Source organism: Sebastes fasciatus, chromosome 14, assembly GCF_043250625.1.
Source record: "Sebastes fasciatus isolate fSebFas1 chromosome 14, fSebFas1.pri, whole genome shotgun sequence".
Classification (NCBI taxonomy): Eukaryota; Metazoa; Chordata; class Actinopteri; order Perciformes; family Sebastidae; genus Sebastes; species Sebastes fasciatus.
Genome location: NC_133808.1, coordinates 13389607 through 13405471, shown reverse-complemented (window position 1 = coordinate 13405471; position 15865 = coordinate 13389607). Strand labels below are relative to the sequence as shown.

Here is a 15865-nt window from a genome sequence, read left to right as displayed (position 1 = left end):
TATGTATGTTCTCAGCTCAACTGCTTAATAATTAGCAACAGATTGCTTTGCTCTTTCACATATCAGTTTCAATGAATGAATCTTAGCTGGATTCCCCACCAACCCCCAGCAGAAACACAAGCACAGACCCTTTTAACATCCACTTCAACACCCATGGGCATCACCTGTGTTCTTTGATACTGTATGAATGATCAGAACTATGTTTTTCTCCTCATCTTGATTGGCAAAATGGCAGCTCCACAAGAAAATCCCTGATCTGGTAAGCGTTAAGCTGGTGCTCAGTCTGGGAGAAGAAAAGATGCAGGAAGCCACACACAGCACCCCTGTTATTATAGAAAATCAGCAGCATGTAGCCACTAGTTAGGATGCATCAATAACAAGGACAGGTGTTTAGATGTCTGACAGTGTAAATTGATGGTTTGCAAACAAGGAGATGCAGATCTAGGTTATTATAGTCAGTTTATTGACAGAGAAAGTCAGGTATACCTAACCTCTTACACCCAAACCCTGCGCTGCTTTCTGAATGGCATGTTCAGAAAAACATTCTCAAACAATTATGTGCACTTAAATTGGATTACGGTAATGTGAGGATCGGATGTTTGGGAGTGTGCATGTTGTCTGTATCGAAACTGGTTCTCGTTCATTGTTAACTCTCGCCCCTCCCTTATTTTTCTACCTTAAACTGCTGTTCTCCTTGTGTGTTTAGGTGTTGCCTCCTTCTTTTCAGTCCAACCTGCTTTGTGCAGAGTGGAGAGAGATTTTCTTGCACTTTCTGTACTATAATACTTCTATGCTAATATGAGATGAGCAAGGCAGAACCAGAAAGAAGAATCTGAAAACATTACAACCTACAAGTAGGCCTAGTCTAGATAAAGTCGGCTTAAAAAGCCCATTCCGTGATTTATTTGTGACCACAGGAACTTGAGTTTAGTAGTATATATATATATATATATATATATATACACACACACACACAATACAACCCAAAGTACAATAGAATGGAATAAAACAGATTAAGTAAAACATATGACATATGACATATAATACAAATATGTGGATGAATATGAATATATATACATTTTGGTTTAGATTATTTTCACATATAATATAATATAATAAAAAACAGAATAGAATAAACTAAAATAGAATAAATAAAATGTAATAAAACATTATATAATGCATATGACATATAATAGCCTACAAATACTATGTGGATGAATGTATATTTGAGTACCTTTTAGTTTAGATTCAGTTCAGTTCATCTTTATTGACAGACTCCATTAAAAAACATACATATTAACTCTCGTATTTCTGTATTATTATTGTCTTGTTTGTTTTATGTTTTTTTTTAACTCTATTCTTTCTTTTTATCATTATTATTATTATTTCTTTTCTTAATTTTATTTCAATTTTGAGTGTTGAAGTTGTTTTCTCTAGTGTACTCATTGAGTTTGTCTATAAGCTCCATCTACTTAAAAAAATGGTTTATAAACTATTGTTATTACGAACTGTAAATTGCATATATGAAAACAACCTTGAAAAAAGGGAAAAAATAAAGTATAAAACATTTAAAAAAACATACAACATAAACAACAATACATAGATTATTTTTTTACACAAAATAAAATAAAACAAAATGGCGTTTACTCCATAAAAAAAATAAAACAACAACACCAGTTGCTTCCTGTTTCTGTTCCTGCTGGAGCCGCGCGCAGCAGCCGGTGCTGTGGAGTGAGCGCGCGAGGCAGCCAGCAAAGGGAAACATCACGTGGTGACACATCTCTACAACTGACGTCACCGTCCTCATCTCCAAGCAACCCCTCCATCAGCAACTCACGTCACCGAGCGCTCCGAGCCGCGCGGTTGCCGAGCAACCCGTGCCTTGCTGTAGAGCCCGGCCTTGCCTTGCACCCAGCTCGGAGCTCTGACGCGGGTGTGACGTTAATAAGGTGGGTATCAATTTGTTATGGTGGCGGAGGGAGGGAGGAGAAGTAGGAGGAGGAGGAGGAGTTCCCCTGTGAGTGCCGGAGCCCTCAGCTCTACATTCCGGCGGAGCTCTCAGCCACACACCGGCCGCACCGCACCGCACCGAGCACCGGCCGAAAGACTTGTTGTAGAAAGTCTCAGTAAAGTTGCTCCGTGCGTGTTTGTTGTTGTTTATTCGCTCTGGTTGTGGAATGGTTTACGTTTCTTCTGAGAGCCGTCTGAACTGTGAGAGAAGGTGCTTTATGTCCTCTTATTATTAAGGTAAGACTCCTCTCTCTCCATTAAACTACATTTAGACTACCAGATATCGACTTTTTTTTGTAATTTTGAAATTTTCTTACACAACCCAAAGCTATACTTTCTTTTTTAGTCAAGCTGATCTCTTTTACTTTCTATTTAACAGTAAAAAAAAAAGTACTACATTTGGTAATTGAATTATGGCTATAGGCTTGACATTAAGAAACTGTACTTTGCAATATCATTTTCCACTTGTGAAATTTTGTTAAAAGTCTGTTTATTGTCAATACTGTATATACTGCTCCTATTTTTATACGTATTATTAAGGTAAGACATACTCCTCTGTCTCCATTAGACCCAATCTTTACTACCAGATATTTCCTCTTTTTTTTTGTAATTTTGAAATTTTCTTACACAACCCAAAGCTACTTTCTTTTTTAGGCACGCTTTTACTTTCTATTTAACAGTAACAAACCTACATTTTGTAATTGAATTATGGCTTTATGGATTGACCTTAAGAAGCTGTACTTTGCAATATCATTTTCCACTTGTGCAATTTTGTTAATAGTCTGTTTATTGTCAATACTGTATATACTGCTCCTATTTTTATACTTCCTTCTATTTAAATGGTTCATATTTTGTTACACTTTGTTTAGATCTTTTTTACTGTGTTAGCGGATGCATCTTGTTTTTCCCCTTTGCTGCTGTACACTGCAGATTTCCCCACTGCGGGACTAATAAAGGAATGTCTTATCTTATCTTATCTTTATCAGTTTTTAACCCTTATTAAAACTGGAATATGTATTGAACACTTAAATCATTTTCTTTTGATCATATCACTGTGAATTTTGACAGCACCTCACTCACTCTGGGCTACTAAGCTCAAATTTCTCACTCTGAACTAATTTGTTATACAAGAAAGTTTTCAGCTGCTGCACCATAGATATATGTAGGGCCACGTACTATATATGCCTACACTTATGTTGAAAAAAACACCTGCTAAATGTTATGTAAAAATTTATCCATTGTTATAATGCATTAAAATACAAAGCAATGAAATATACGGTTGCCTTTGTCTCTGCAGGTACTAGCCTTAAACTATCCCAACGCTGTAACTCCAGACCGTTGGTGCACCATGGTGATCATGACAGAGAACAGCCGGGCGGCTCACTCCAGCGCTGCCCAGGGAAGGCCCCTGCAGGTCGGCTTCTACGAGATCATCCGCACCCTGGGGAAGGGAAACTTTGCAGTGGTGAAACTGGCCAGACATAAAGTCACAAAAACACAGGTCAGCAGCTCTCCTCCAAATTGTATTTGCAGATTTTTTTAAAGATGCATAATCTTATGAATTCTAATTTTTTCAATTTACAATTTTTTTTTCCAGGTGGCCATTAAGATCATCGACAAGACAAGACTGAACCCCTCCAACCTTGAGAAAATTTACAGAGAGGTGCAGATTATGAAGCTGCTAAACCACCCCCATATCATCAAACTCTACCAGGTGTGTATTATCTTTAATCTTTCTGCAGTGTTGGTTCATGCATGTTTGCAGAATGGTGTGTGTGCGTGCAGCAGTAGTGTGTTATTCAACCTGTATCACGTCCTCAGCTGTGAAGCCTGGTTCTGTGACGGCACCCAGTGCAGGGAGACGGTCTGAACGCATGCATGAATCTGGGAGTAAAAATGCAATGGTGTGTGGGGAAACTCTGCAAAATGGGGACACATTTATTTCCCTCAGTAGCAATGTTGTGGTGCAAAGCATTGTGCCTCATTATTGTTGATATGTGGATGCAGCGGTGCCAAATAAGGGGCATTTGTTATTTAAGTGGTTTGTACCGGCTTGTGGTGAGCTGCTGACTCTCAGAGCACATTGAATCATAAGTACAGCACAACAGCATTAGTGCAATCCCCTTTGACCTCCCTCTGTGCGTGTGTGTTAGAGAGAGAGAGAGTGAAAATAATCATTGGTTCCAGTCAGTATTGGGAACACTGCAAGATGTTTTCAGTTATATAATGGTAGAAGTGATTGCAGAGATATGGGAATTAGCGAACAGTCAGGAGACTTTTGGTTAAAGATGCGTCCACAGGTCTGAACGTTAAGCCCAATTAGCATCTGTTAAAGCCAAGTGCAATGTGTCTGCATGTCACGTGAAGGGCACCCCACAGAGCGCTGCTTTGCTGCTAATCATCTTGAAGACTTAGTGGAGAGAATCCGCTTTTTTTCTCCTCAGCTCGTCTTGCGAGTGTTGTGGCACGCGTCTGGCAAGAAACACACAAACATACACCCCCGCAAACAAACGCACACAATGCCCTTTCTTTTTTTTTAATGGGCTTTTCTGCCCTTGTATTGTTTGGCTACTTTTGAGGATTACTTCATGTCCGGTTCCAAGCAGCTGAGCAGTATTTACTGAGAATTCCTGTCTCGACTGCAACAATAGGAGCATGACATTATTCCTTGGAAACCCCAACTGTATTTCCCATCACATAGAGCTGAAACAATAAGCCGATTAAAATATTAGTCGATCGACAGAAAATTAATTGGCAACTATTTTGATAACTGATTAATCATTTAACAAATTTTTTCAAGTAAAAAATGCCAAGCTTTGCCTTGTTCCAACTCAGTTGTGAGGATGTGCTGCTTTTCATTGTATTTCATTGTATTTAGGACAGTAATTCAGACAAAACAAGCATATTAAAGACATCACCCTGAGCTTTAGGTAATTATGAGGGACACTTTTCACTATTTTGACATTTTATAGACCAAATGATTAATTGACAAAGAAAGAAAATAATTATATGGATATTGAAAATGCAAGTTGCAACAATATTATCTGTGTGTAATTAATAAAATCAAAAGTGAGATTTGGTGATATGGTCTGTGAATTTTATATTGTAGCAGTCAAATTAGTTTAGAGAATTGGATCACCTAACCGTACTACAGCATATCAGACAAAGTTATGATAGCCAAAAATTTGTATCCCCTTGGGTCAAATGTCAAATATATTTGTTCAAGTAGAATTAATTTAAGGACTTAACATCTTACATTGTGTCAGCATTTGGTTTCATCTTGTTTATTAGATATTAAACTGTTAACCGTGATATTTAAGGGTGTAAATCATAACTTTGATCACGATACAATATTATATTGATTCTTAGGACACCGATACGATATTTGCTGATATCCCAAAGTCTGCCACGATACGATTTCGATCGATTCAATTCAGGGGCCTGCGATCGATGTGAGACAATAACACATTTCATACATATTTAACACAATCAGTTACATTTATATTAACTCACAAAAAGCAACTAAATTCAGATTTGACCATTTTATATACTGGGCTCTTTCTGAAAATGAAAAAATATTCTTTTTAATAAAAAGAATAAAAATAGACCTCCTGTTGTTCACTATAAAATGAATAATAAGTGCAAATATTTTTATCAGTTAAGAATTTCAAAATAAAGGCGTATCTTAAAGTATGAATCGATGTTTTCACTTTGCATCGATGATGTAGGATCGTTGATAATTGAATCGATAAATCAATCCAGATCAATGTATCGTTACACCCCTAGTGACACTGACAATGCGATACAGTGATTTCCTTTCAAAATGTTATGACAAAGAAAGATAAGATAAGATTAGATTATTGTCTCCTGGCTATCACAGCTCTGAAGTCTAAAATGGATGACCTCTCTCTGTGTCTTGCATGTGATGCACCCTTTTTTCCGTGCCCTTGGGTTGTCTGAGGTGATGCTAGTCAGATGGTTCGTGCTTGATGATGAGGCGATCTGAGACTTCTGGCCCGATAAATCAGCTGCTGCTTCCATTCTCTCACAGATCCCATGAGAGTAAAATGTTATTTTTCCTCTCTAGTCAAGGATCATTGAAGCCTCTTTCCCTTTCTCTCTGTCTCAGCCTCTTTGACCTTGTATCAATCACACACTTACTCCCCTCTTATCCTCTTAAACCTTACTCTCCCACCGGTGTGACAAACTCTGCTGTTCTCAAACAAACAGAAATATATTTACAATTTAGTGGGGATCCCAAAGTTTCCAAAGATATCAAATATGTCAGGCTGAATTATGAGAAATGTGTATAAAATGCTGCACAAGACATCTCAAATATTACGCATGTGATGGCCAAAAAACACGGAGTCTTGGGTTTGAATATCACTCAGTGTAAACGTCACACAGCTTCAACAACCTTAAAGCTACTTTATAGAAAATAAAATGAAAAATATGGATGCGAAGGGGTTAATCTTCCTTCTGGGTTGGTTTGAGGGTCCTTGACGTGCCATGCCTGCTCTTCAGAGCCGTGACGTCAGCTGCACCTCAAGGTGACAGAGCCCCAGAGAGCTGCCCTATCTCACAGATAAAGACTGCTCCCCGCTTGGAGGCGTCTGTGTATTGAATCATGCTTCTCTTGGTTTTCAGCGCCTGGTGGCTGAAAAGAATTAAGCTCCACCATTCAGTGGAATTTGTTGACATTTAATTCAAAGTTGGCCAGGAGCCTTTCAGACAGGGCTTTGTCATCTGACGAAAATTACTTTCTGCTCAACTGCCCCGTCCCCGAGGGCTCTCCTGGGAAATGGAAGCTTTCTATGAGCTCCAGGAAAGGATTGGGAATTGCGTCTTTCCGGCCTACAAAGTGCGCTGGACTTTTTTTTGTTCCACTAGACAGGACACAACAGCCTATGTGAATCTCTCTCTCTGTTTTCTAGAAATAAAGAGATAAGGGGAGCTTGAAATTCAACACTAGTATCCGTTGCCAACTAGAGTCACCCTCAGGGAGAACATTTCCAACCGTTTGATAATGCTTTGTCTGTGTGTGTGAATTATATGCCTTTACGTGTTTCCCTTCTGGGTTTGTGGTATGAAATGGGTTTTAAAACATAACTGTATGACGGAAGTCACTGACGGCTGGCTTATGCAACAGTGCATTTCATGGAAAACCAGGGTGTTGGTGCTATGTGTGTGTGGAACAAGACGAAGAATGAAGTGGGGATTTTTGTGGTTAGAAAATGTCTTGATATGCCAAGAGATGCCTGGAACGGGCTGAACTCAGGGACCTGGAACAGGTTTTACTCTTTGTCATCACCAGCTGCCAATGACACAGTTGGTTTAAACTCTTGTCTTTTTTCTGCTCTCTATTTCTCTTAGGTCATGGAGACCAAAGACATGCTGTATATTGTGACCGAATATGCAAATAACGGAGAAATGTTTGGTGAGTTCAGCTTTACTGAAAATGAATGTAGGCTAAATCTGTTGATCATGATAGATTGAACGCCACAACATTTCTGACTCAAATATGGACTCAAACTAAAATATCCTCTCTCCCTCCAGACTACCTGACCTCAAATGGCCGTATGAGTGAAGATGAGGCACGAAAGAAGTTTTGGCAGATTCTTACAGCCGTGGACTACTGCCACCGACACCACATCGTTCACCGTGACCTAAAAACCGAGAACCTGTTGCTGGACGCCAACATGAACATCAAACTAGCTGGTACGTCTGCCATATAGCGTTTACCGTTACCATGGTTACTGGTTTGCTGGCAGGAAGGTGTTGTAAAGTGTTCATTTGAAATTAGAAATCAATGTTTTGAATCTTGAATCTTTATACCTCCCTGCTACTTTTGTATTCTGTTCATTTTGGCCTGAAGGAAGTATTTGCAGTTTTTGGATTCTTAAACCATTCTGAATCAAATGATTGTTGTCGAAAGACTAGTCTTTTGTGTGTGTGAGAGAAGATATGCTAATGCTCGATATGATCTGATCTAAGGGTGTCTTTGAACATCACGATGATAAATTACACAAGACACTAAAACAACACATCTGACTTCCAGCGCCCTGAGCTCCTCAAGGAGAAAACAAACAAGTCTGAATAACAAAATTGTTGTGTATCTCTTCCGGTGTTTTACAGACTTTGGATTTGGAAACTTCTACAATGCAGGGGAGCCTCTGTCTACATGGTGTGGCAGCCCGCCTTATGCTGCCCCTGAAGTGTTTGAAGGGAAAGAGTATGAGGGGCCTCAGCTGGACATTTGGGTGAGCGTATAGAAGGAAACTGTAGACAGAATCATTCAATCCAACATTCATTTTCTTCTTATGCTAATATTCTCCTTTTTGCTATTTTATTCACAGAGCTTAGGTGTGGTACTTTATGTTCTTGTCTGCGGCTCTCTTCCATTTGATGGACCCAGCCTTCCTGCACTCAGACAGAGAGTCACAGAGGGACGATTCAGAATCCCTTTCTTCATGTCTCAAGGTATAAGGGCAACAAAGTCATAAAAATTACTGCTAATTACCAATTCTGTCTAAATCTAAAGTGCTCCGAATCCAAGACTCATTCCTCGTTTACGTCCTCCAGACTGTGAAAACCTGATCCGTAAGATGCTGGTGGTGGACCCAGCCAGGAGGATCAGCATGGCCCAGATCAAGCAGCACCGCTGGATGCTGGCAGACCCGACAGCCGCCCACCAGACCCTCAGCCATTCCATGACAGAGTACAACTCCAACCTGGGGGACTACAGTGAACCAGTGCTGGGCATCATGAACACACTGGGCATCGACCGCCAGAAGACTATCGAGGTGACTGAACGCAAAAACAAAGTTTGGTGTTTTATGACTTTGTGAACAGTTTCAGGAGAAAATAGATTATACTTAACAGGGGCAGCAACATAATGGCATCATTCAAAGAATATAGTGAAGAGGGGAAGAGCTAAAGGAAGTGATGGATATAAGCTGGCATCAAGAGCCACAGGAGGTAAATGCTAAAGCAACACCACTAATCTGCTGTGTGTTCTTGTCCTCAGTCTCTACAGAGCAGCAGCTATAATCACTTCTCTGCTATCTACTACCTTCTGCTGGAGAGAGTCAGAGAGCATCGCAACCAGCAGCTGAGCCGCAAGTGTGGGACCTGGAGCCAGAGACCCAGGAGCACCTCCGACTCCAGCGGCCCAGAGGTGAGCACTCCAGCTTGGTGTATTGAGCTTAAAGTCATACCTAGTCCTGATCTAACCCGCAGCTTTAGACTTGAGGTCTAAAAAACGCCGTGTGCTTGCTTCTAGGTGATCATGGAGTCCACCGACAGCTTTAGATCCACAGCATTTTCAATTCCAGCCAAAAGCACTCCTCCAGTTTACCCGGAGATGGAGTATGACCAAGGTGGATTGTTCCAGGTAAATGATGACAACACTTGACGGCAGCGTTCAGCAGCTCAGAGTTTAAGAGACAAATACTGCACCTCTTCTCTCCATCAGTGGCTAACACTCCCAACTCATTCTGTTTCAGCGTGTGGTGTTTCCAGTGGAGGCCAGCCTGAACAGACTGCTCTGGAACCGCTCCATTTCACCCAACAGCCTGCTGGAGACGAGCATCAGCGAAGAGGTGCGGCCCAGAGACCTGGAGGAGGAGGAGGCAACACAAACTCTCGGGCCTCTGCTCCCTCCCACCACCACTTCCCGCAGACACACACTGGCTGAGGTGTCGGCCCGTTTCCACCAGTGCAACCCTCCATGTGAGTATGTTATACAATAGCACATGTCAGTCCACACTGTGACGCATATACAGTACGGAGTCTAATTTCTTCCCTGTTCCGTTTCTGTAGGTATTGTGGTCAGTCCCTCAGATGCTGCCTCTTCTGACGGCTGTCTGAAGTCCTCATCCAGTCCAGCCCCCACTTTGCAGGCTACTATGGGTGACATGTCAATACTTCTGGCCTCTGGGTTCGAAAGTGGAGCTCTGCTGCCTGCTGGAGCTCCCCTGACCCTCTCCTCCCACCTCTTGCCCCAGGCCCAGGGCAGCCTGCCTGCCGCCAGCTTCCAGGAGGGTCGCAGAGCCTCCGACACCTCCCTCACACAAGGTACAGGAGCATGATCATGAAAGCGTCACTCCGATTTTCTTCATAATGTGTCACATTATCGGATCAAAGGAGAATTGTGTAACACTTTCCTATGCCTTTCCACAGGCCTCAAAGCTTTCCGTCAGCAGCTGAGGAAAAACACACGCACTAAAGGGCTTTTGGGATTAAATAAGATCAAGGGTCTGACGAGGCAGGTTGTTCCTCCACCCTCTTGTAACCGCGGCAGCCGAGGGTCACAGGGTCCAGCTCTCTCCGAGCACCGCAGCATGCTGGAGGAGGTGCTGCATCAGCAAAGGTGAGACACATGAAAATGATTACACTGATTTTGTCTGAGGCGGCCCACAGTGTCAGACTTTGAAAAGCCCTGATGTAAATAGAGAGTCTGATCTCCTTTCTCTGTTTTCTAGGATGCTACAGATCCAGCATCAACTCCAGCCTCAGGTCCAAGCCACTCAGACAGGACCTACCCAGAATCCCCTGCTCTTCCTGGCCCAGCAGCAGTCACCCTCTCCTCCACCTACTACAGTGTTCGCTTCCTCGTCCCTGTTCGCGACCCCCACCCCCTCTGCCCTGCCTCCTCAGCAAACTTCTGTGGGTTTACAGCACGTCCCCTGGAAACAAACCCTCGAGACCTCCTCATCCTGCTACTCCTCATCCTCCTCATCCTGCTACTCTTCTTCTCTGTCCCCCGTGGCCTCCGCTGCTTACCTTCTCGAGGCTCGTCTGCACATCAGCCAGCAAACCCACCCTCACCCCTACATCGGCCTCCAACAGCAGCCCCAGTCTGCAACACACGGCGCCTTCGCCATCATGTCTAAACCCGGAGTGTGGAGCCTGGGCTCGGCCTCCAGCACAGACCCTAACATGCAGGAGTTGGGTCTGGCTGCACAACAGCAGCAGCGCAGTAGCTGTGTGATGGTGAAGTAAAACATCAGCCATCAAGACCAGCGATTGTTGGAAGAAAAAATCTTCACTTGGTTTTGAGCCGAGAAGAAAAGAGAGCAGAAGTGAGGTGAAAGAACAAAAAGCAGATGCAAACGACAAACGTACACTTTATTTAACAACATGCGGTACACGTGCGAGAATGTGTCCACACACGTATGTTGTGTATACTTTTGATATCATATAAGCTAAAGACTAAGCAATAACCAAACTCTGGACAAGCCCGTATCAGCCAGCCAGAGAAGCAATAACAGACTGAAAGACTCTCATTCAGCTCCCTGATGGATTCACTTGAATGAAATGAGAGCGGACGCTAGCCGATACAATTATGTCTCACATGTTTTGATGCTGTCTAAGTTAACTTTTTGATTTTGTTGAATACGGGAAGGCTCTCTTTTCCCCATTCTTTTTTTAGACACTTCTTGCGTCATTTCCTGTTCTTGCTGTTTTTCACTTGACTGGACAGAAGACCAAAATTCTCCCTTTTTTTCCATTTCTCCCTCTTTTGTTCGCCTTTTTAAAAGAGACATTTCTCTGTAGCAGTGCAATGAACATACAGTATAGCGTCCTAAGCTTCACTGAAGGAGTTGATTTGTATTGAAACTGTGATTATTATTTTTTTGTCTGTGCAAGATTATTATAGACTCGCAAATGCTGCTTTTACCTCAAGCCGCAGAAAGACTGCTACATCCTCATCAGCCAAACCTGAAGGAAGATGGTGTCCCGCTGATTGAGTAAAGCACAATAGGTACATCAGTCAGCTCGGCAACACCTTACATATGTGGATACATCGACCCATATTCCCTTTGTTCTATAAGCACCTTCTTGTTAGATGCTTTTACTACCTCCACAGGCAAAAATGTGGAAACCTGTTAAAAAAAATTCCCCTAACAAAATCGATCCCAGAATATCAGAGGAAGGACGATTTTCATATGGACAGAACAAAGACTGTGGGAACAGTGCAATATTTCACATTGAAATACAAAGGAAGGATGAGGCTCTACATAGGATGGTCAAAATGTACATTTGCCTGAGGTTTTTGTGTTTTAATTTGTCTTTGCTGGGCTAGCTAGCTGTCTAGAACTGGTACTAGTTATGTAACATAACAACACGATACTGTAGAAATTGATAGAAATACTCAAGGCATTTCAAAATGCTGTTTCTTCACACAGCATGCTTGTTGTTCTCTAACTGAAAGGAAGCATTTGGGTTTTACCAAAGAGCGAACAGCACAAGAGATGGGTGATCTATCACAGACACACTACTGACTTTTCACTTTGAATGCTGTCTCAAAATGTGGCATGGTGGTTAGCGAGCATATTTCACATGATCTCCTTAGCTTTGGCTTTGAGAAAACTCCCGCTGCCATCAAATCCTAATGCTACACATGTTGTTAATATATCTAGCTTTTACTATCAGGACCATGGTGGTATTCATTTTTGTACTTTTCTAGAAAAGATGAAGAAAAAAAGAAAAAAATCAGAACATAGCAATACCATGTTGTGCTGGAAGTTGTCCATAAGTGGCTAGAAATAAGTAGAAACGATCTGCAACAAGCTGATTGGATTGTGCAGTCAAGTTCAGATGACATATTAGAAAGCTGCAAGAGATGTGTGATATTGTAAGCTCAGTTAGCTCTCTCATATCTCTATATGTTGAAGTGCAGTGTTTTTCCAAACCCAGTTCTGCTTTGGAAACATGCAGTGTTGATATTTCTATCCAACAGTTTTTGGTTGATTACACTCACTACCAACACTTGTGCCTTTGAACAAACCCACGATCAGAGGTCTCACTACACCGAAGAAAGAAAGGAAGATGAATGGCTCCGTTAATGGTCGTTTAAATGTCTTCTCTGACCTCTCTCTCTTCTCTGAATCTGACCTTTGAACTTGCTGTGTAAAAAGAAGCAAGAATTGCACTTTATTCATATTTGTTTTCTTTGTCATGGTGAAAAAACTTCACAGAACTATTGAAACACTAAGAGACTCTTGATGCAAATCTGTAAGATGACCCTTTTTGATAAACTTTGGATAATACGAAGTATTTCATTTTCTTTTTATCTGATTTGTTAACTTGATTGTGTAAGCATGTGCATGTCTGTGTGTGTGAGTGTGTGAAAGGAAAGGAGAGAGAATGTTAGTTCAAGAAAGATTGTTTATTTATGTGGCTATTTATTTAAATAAAGTTCACTTCCTAAACTGTCTGTTGTTTGAATGTTTTCTAATCATAACTTGGATATATTTACTGACATGTAGTTTATCAACTCTTGTTTCCAGTTCACGATAATAATAAAGGATTATGAAGGATCCTCACCACTACAGTACAGTAAATATTTTTTAGGGCTGTCAAACGATTAAAATATGTGGACAAGCTAGTATGACATGGTCATGAATTCCTTAGGTGTTCTAGTTTCATATGATGTCAGTATCTTCACTGTAGCTTTAAAACTGAGCCCGCTACAACCAAAAAAATCACAACTTGCATCAATGTGTTAAAGAAATTAGTGCCGTTAAAACAAATTTGAGTTACGACGTTATTATCATGTTAACTTTGACAGCCCTAATATTATTATATGCTGAAAAACTGCTGGAAAGAAATAGTTTTAATCTTTGAATTTCTATCCTCTATACATTTTTCTTCTGATTCTCATTTTTTTTTAAAATGGTCCATATGCTAAAAATGTGCGTTCAGTCTGTACATCTATAATAGTGATGCTGTCTATTAAGTAAATACCTGTCAATATTACTGGTAATCATCAGCAACAATGAAAACTACTAGTAATAAGTCTGGTGCAACACAAACTTCATTATGTATTCCCAAATACTGTTTAATTTATCATATAATTATTTGATAGCAGCTTGATTAAGTTTCATAGTTGTATTATTTTATCAAGATTTTATAATGAATATAAAAAACTAAAACTACGAACTACACAGGAGCAGAAAATACTGGCATTTTGCAGGACAAAAAGATTGCCTGAGAGAGAAATATTAGATAGAAATGAGAGAGGGATAGAACCCAGGATGTTCCGGTTATATGGCATGCGCTGTAAAAACACTTTTAATTACGCCTCATCCTCTACTAACTGATGACGAGGCTGACTGATGATGCACTGGCACCATATGATAAAGCTGTGATGCAGAGTGATGATGCATTGTACCCCATGACCCTCCTGCTGGCCAGTTATTCATAAAACTGAGAATGGACAGGTGTCTGACGGCCGACAGGAAAGGCTATGCGGGAGTCAAGTGACGCAACAGCAAAATGAGAAGCCAAACCACCATGAGCCAAGTGAACTCTGCTGCTCTCCTCTTTGCTGCTGGCTCGTTATCTGCAGTTGGACATGACAAAGAATAGAAACTCCATTTAAATCCCTGCAGGATTACTGCATGTTCCAAACTTTCAAGTGTGTTGATCTACTGCTCGCTACATGTACTGATTTACACTGTGAAGGGGCCACTTCACTGACACATACACACATTTAACATATGCCTTGGCATTTGGCATATGACCCTTGGGCAGTTGCTGGTGAGGCTTCAACGCAAAAGGAATGCCACGCGTTTGACATACAGCCGCCACAGACATATCAGTCATCAGCTGCTGCCTGCTGCGGACGTGACCTTTTATTAACCAACGAGCTTTCTGTAAGACGCTTTCAACAACACTACGTGACCATCTGATTTATAGATGCATGCACATGTGTGTGTTGTTGTTATATCATATTTCATGTATGAAATTCAGCTCAGAGTGTTGACATTAAACAGTAGGGCTGGGACGATGGAAGATATCTAACTTGATACACCAAAAATGTTTTGATTTTCAGCATGTATGTAGTCAGAGATGTCCTGAAGTCAAATATATCAAGTTATTGTCAGGAATTATTTATTAACTTTTTGTAATGTTTTATACTTTTGGTGAATATAATCCAATCAATCTTATTTCCATGTATGTATTTTGTATATACAGTTCCCTTTGTTAACATTTTTATTTTGAAAACCAGACATAGTCACGTGTGTATACTTCCTCTAACTTCATCAAGTCCGTCGCTAGCTCTCCCGTCAGCTCCGTTTTCTTCATGCATCCATGGTCAGCTCCATCGGGGCCGTTTGAATGCATTTAACATAAATGTCAGTATATGGGTGCTCTACAGTTGTAGCGTCGGCTGATTTGACAACGGAGATGAGAGTGACGGCTGGCTTGACCGCACGTTACTGCAATACGATAAAGTTTCCTGTCCATGACAGAGTTAGCATGCAGCTTTAGCCATGATGTCTAGCTCTGCTTTTCCTGACAATGTGTGAAATCCAAAGTGTTTCCATACTTTACTGTATGTGTGGTGTTTACCACTTTGGATTTAATATGTGAGAGTGCAGGTCGACCCTTCGCCGTTTTCTGCTCTGTTGTATCTGCCAGTTTCTGCTCGCGGATTCGTAACGGATATGACGTCAGATTACTCTGCCTACAACAATAAAAGCGATAACTTCCTTCTACCTCCACATTAACTCAAATTAAACAAATACAGTATATAGATTTTGGCATTAAAAAAAAAAAGTCACGATACATAGGTGAATCAATTTTTTTTTTAACTCAAAACTACTGAATGTGAGAGGGTATTGTACTTTTGTATGCAGGGAAACTACCACAATACATAAAAACAAAACGAACAAAAACACACAATACATAAGACACAGAAAATATTCAGTAGGTAATATTTCTGTTCTTTTCAATAACTGGAAGCCACTGCAGGTACCGGTACTTAAAGGGTGTCTTTACCATTAATTGTTTATTTCGTCGTTATTTGTTTATTTCCAAAATTCAAATGCCTAGTTTATATCAA

The 15865-nt window shown here is 40.8% G+C and overlaps 1 protein-coding gene across 1 annotated transcript; it reads left to right on the top strand.

Annotated features, from left to right (window-relative positions):
- The first annotated feature begins 1835 nt into the window (after positions 1 to 1835).
- sik1 (salt-inducible kinase 1) lies at positions 1836 to 13226 on the top strand. The gene is made up of 14 exons (XM_074659030.1): positions 1836 to 2247; positions 3308 to 3511; positions 3608 to 3724; positions 7384 to 7447; positions 7567 to 7728; positions 8146 to 8270; positions 8367 to 8490; positions 8593 to 8813; positions 9038 to 9187; positions 9293 to 9403; positions 9516 to 9741; positions 9832 to 10086; positions 10192 to 10381; positions 10494 to 13226. Exons 2-14 carry the CDS (start codon positions 3359 to 3361, stop codon positions 11011 to 11013), a joined length of 2418 nt encoding a protein of 805 aa, XP_074515131.1. The 5' UTR covers positions 1836 to 2247; positions 3308 to 3358; the 3' UTR covers positions 11014 to 13226.
- The last annotated feature ends 2639 nt before the right edge of the window (positions 13227 to 15865 follow it).

Excerpts from the sequence above, each read along its gene's own strand:
- sik1 (XM_074659030.1), top strand. The coding sequence starts at position 3,359 with ATGGTGATCATGACAGAGAACAGCCGGGCGGCTCACTCCAGCGCTGCC. Across the intron at positions 7,448-7,566 it reads AAATAACGGAGAAATGTTTG|ACTACCTGACCTCAAATGGC; the intron begins GTGAGTTCAGCT and ends CTCTCCCTCCAG. Across the intron at positions 8,491-8,592 it reads CCCTTTCTTCATGTCTCAAG|ACTGTGAAAACCTGATCCGT; the intron begins GTATAAGGGCAA and ends TACGTCCTCCAG.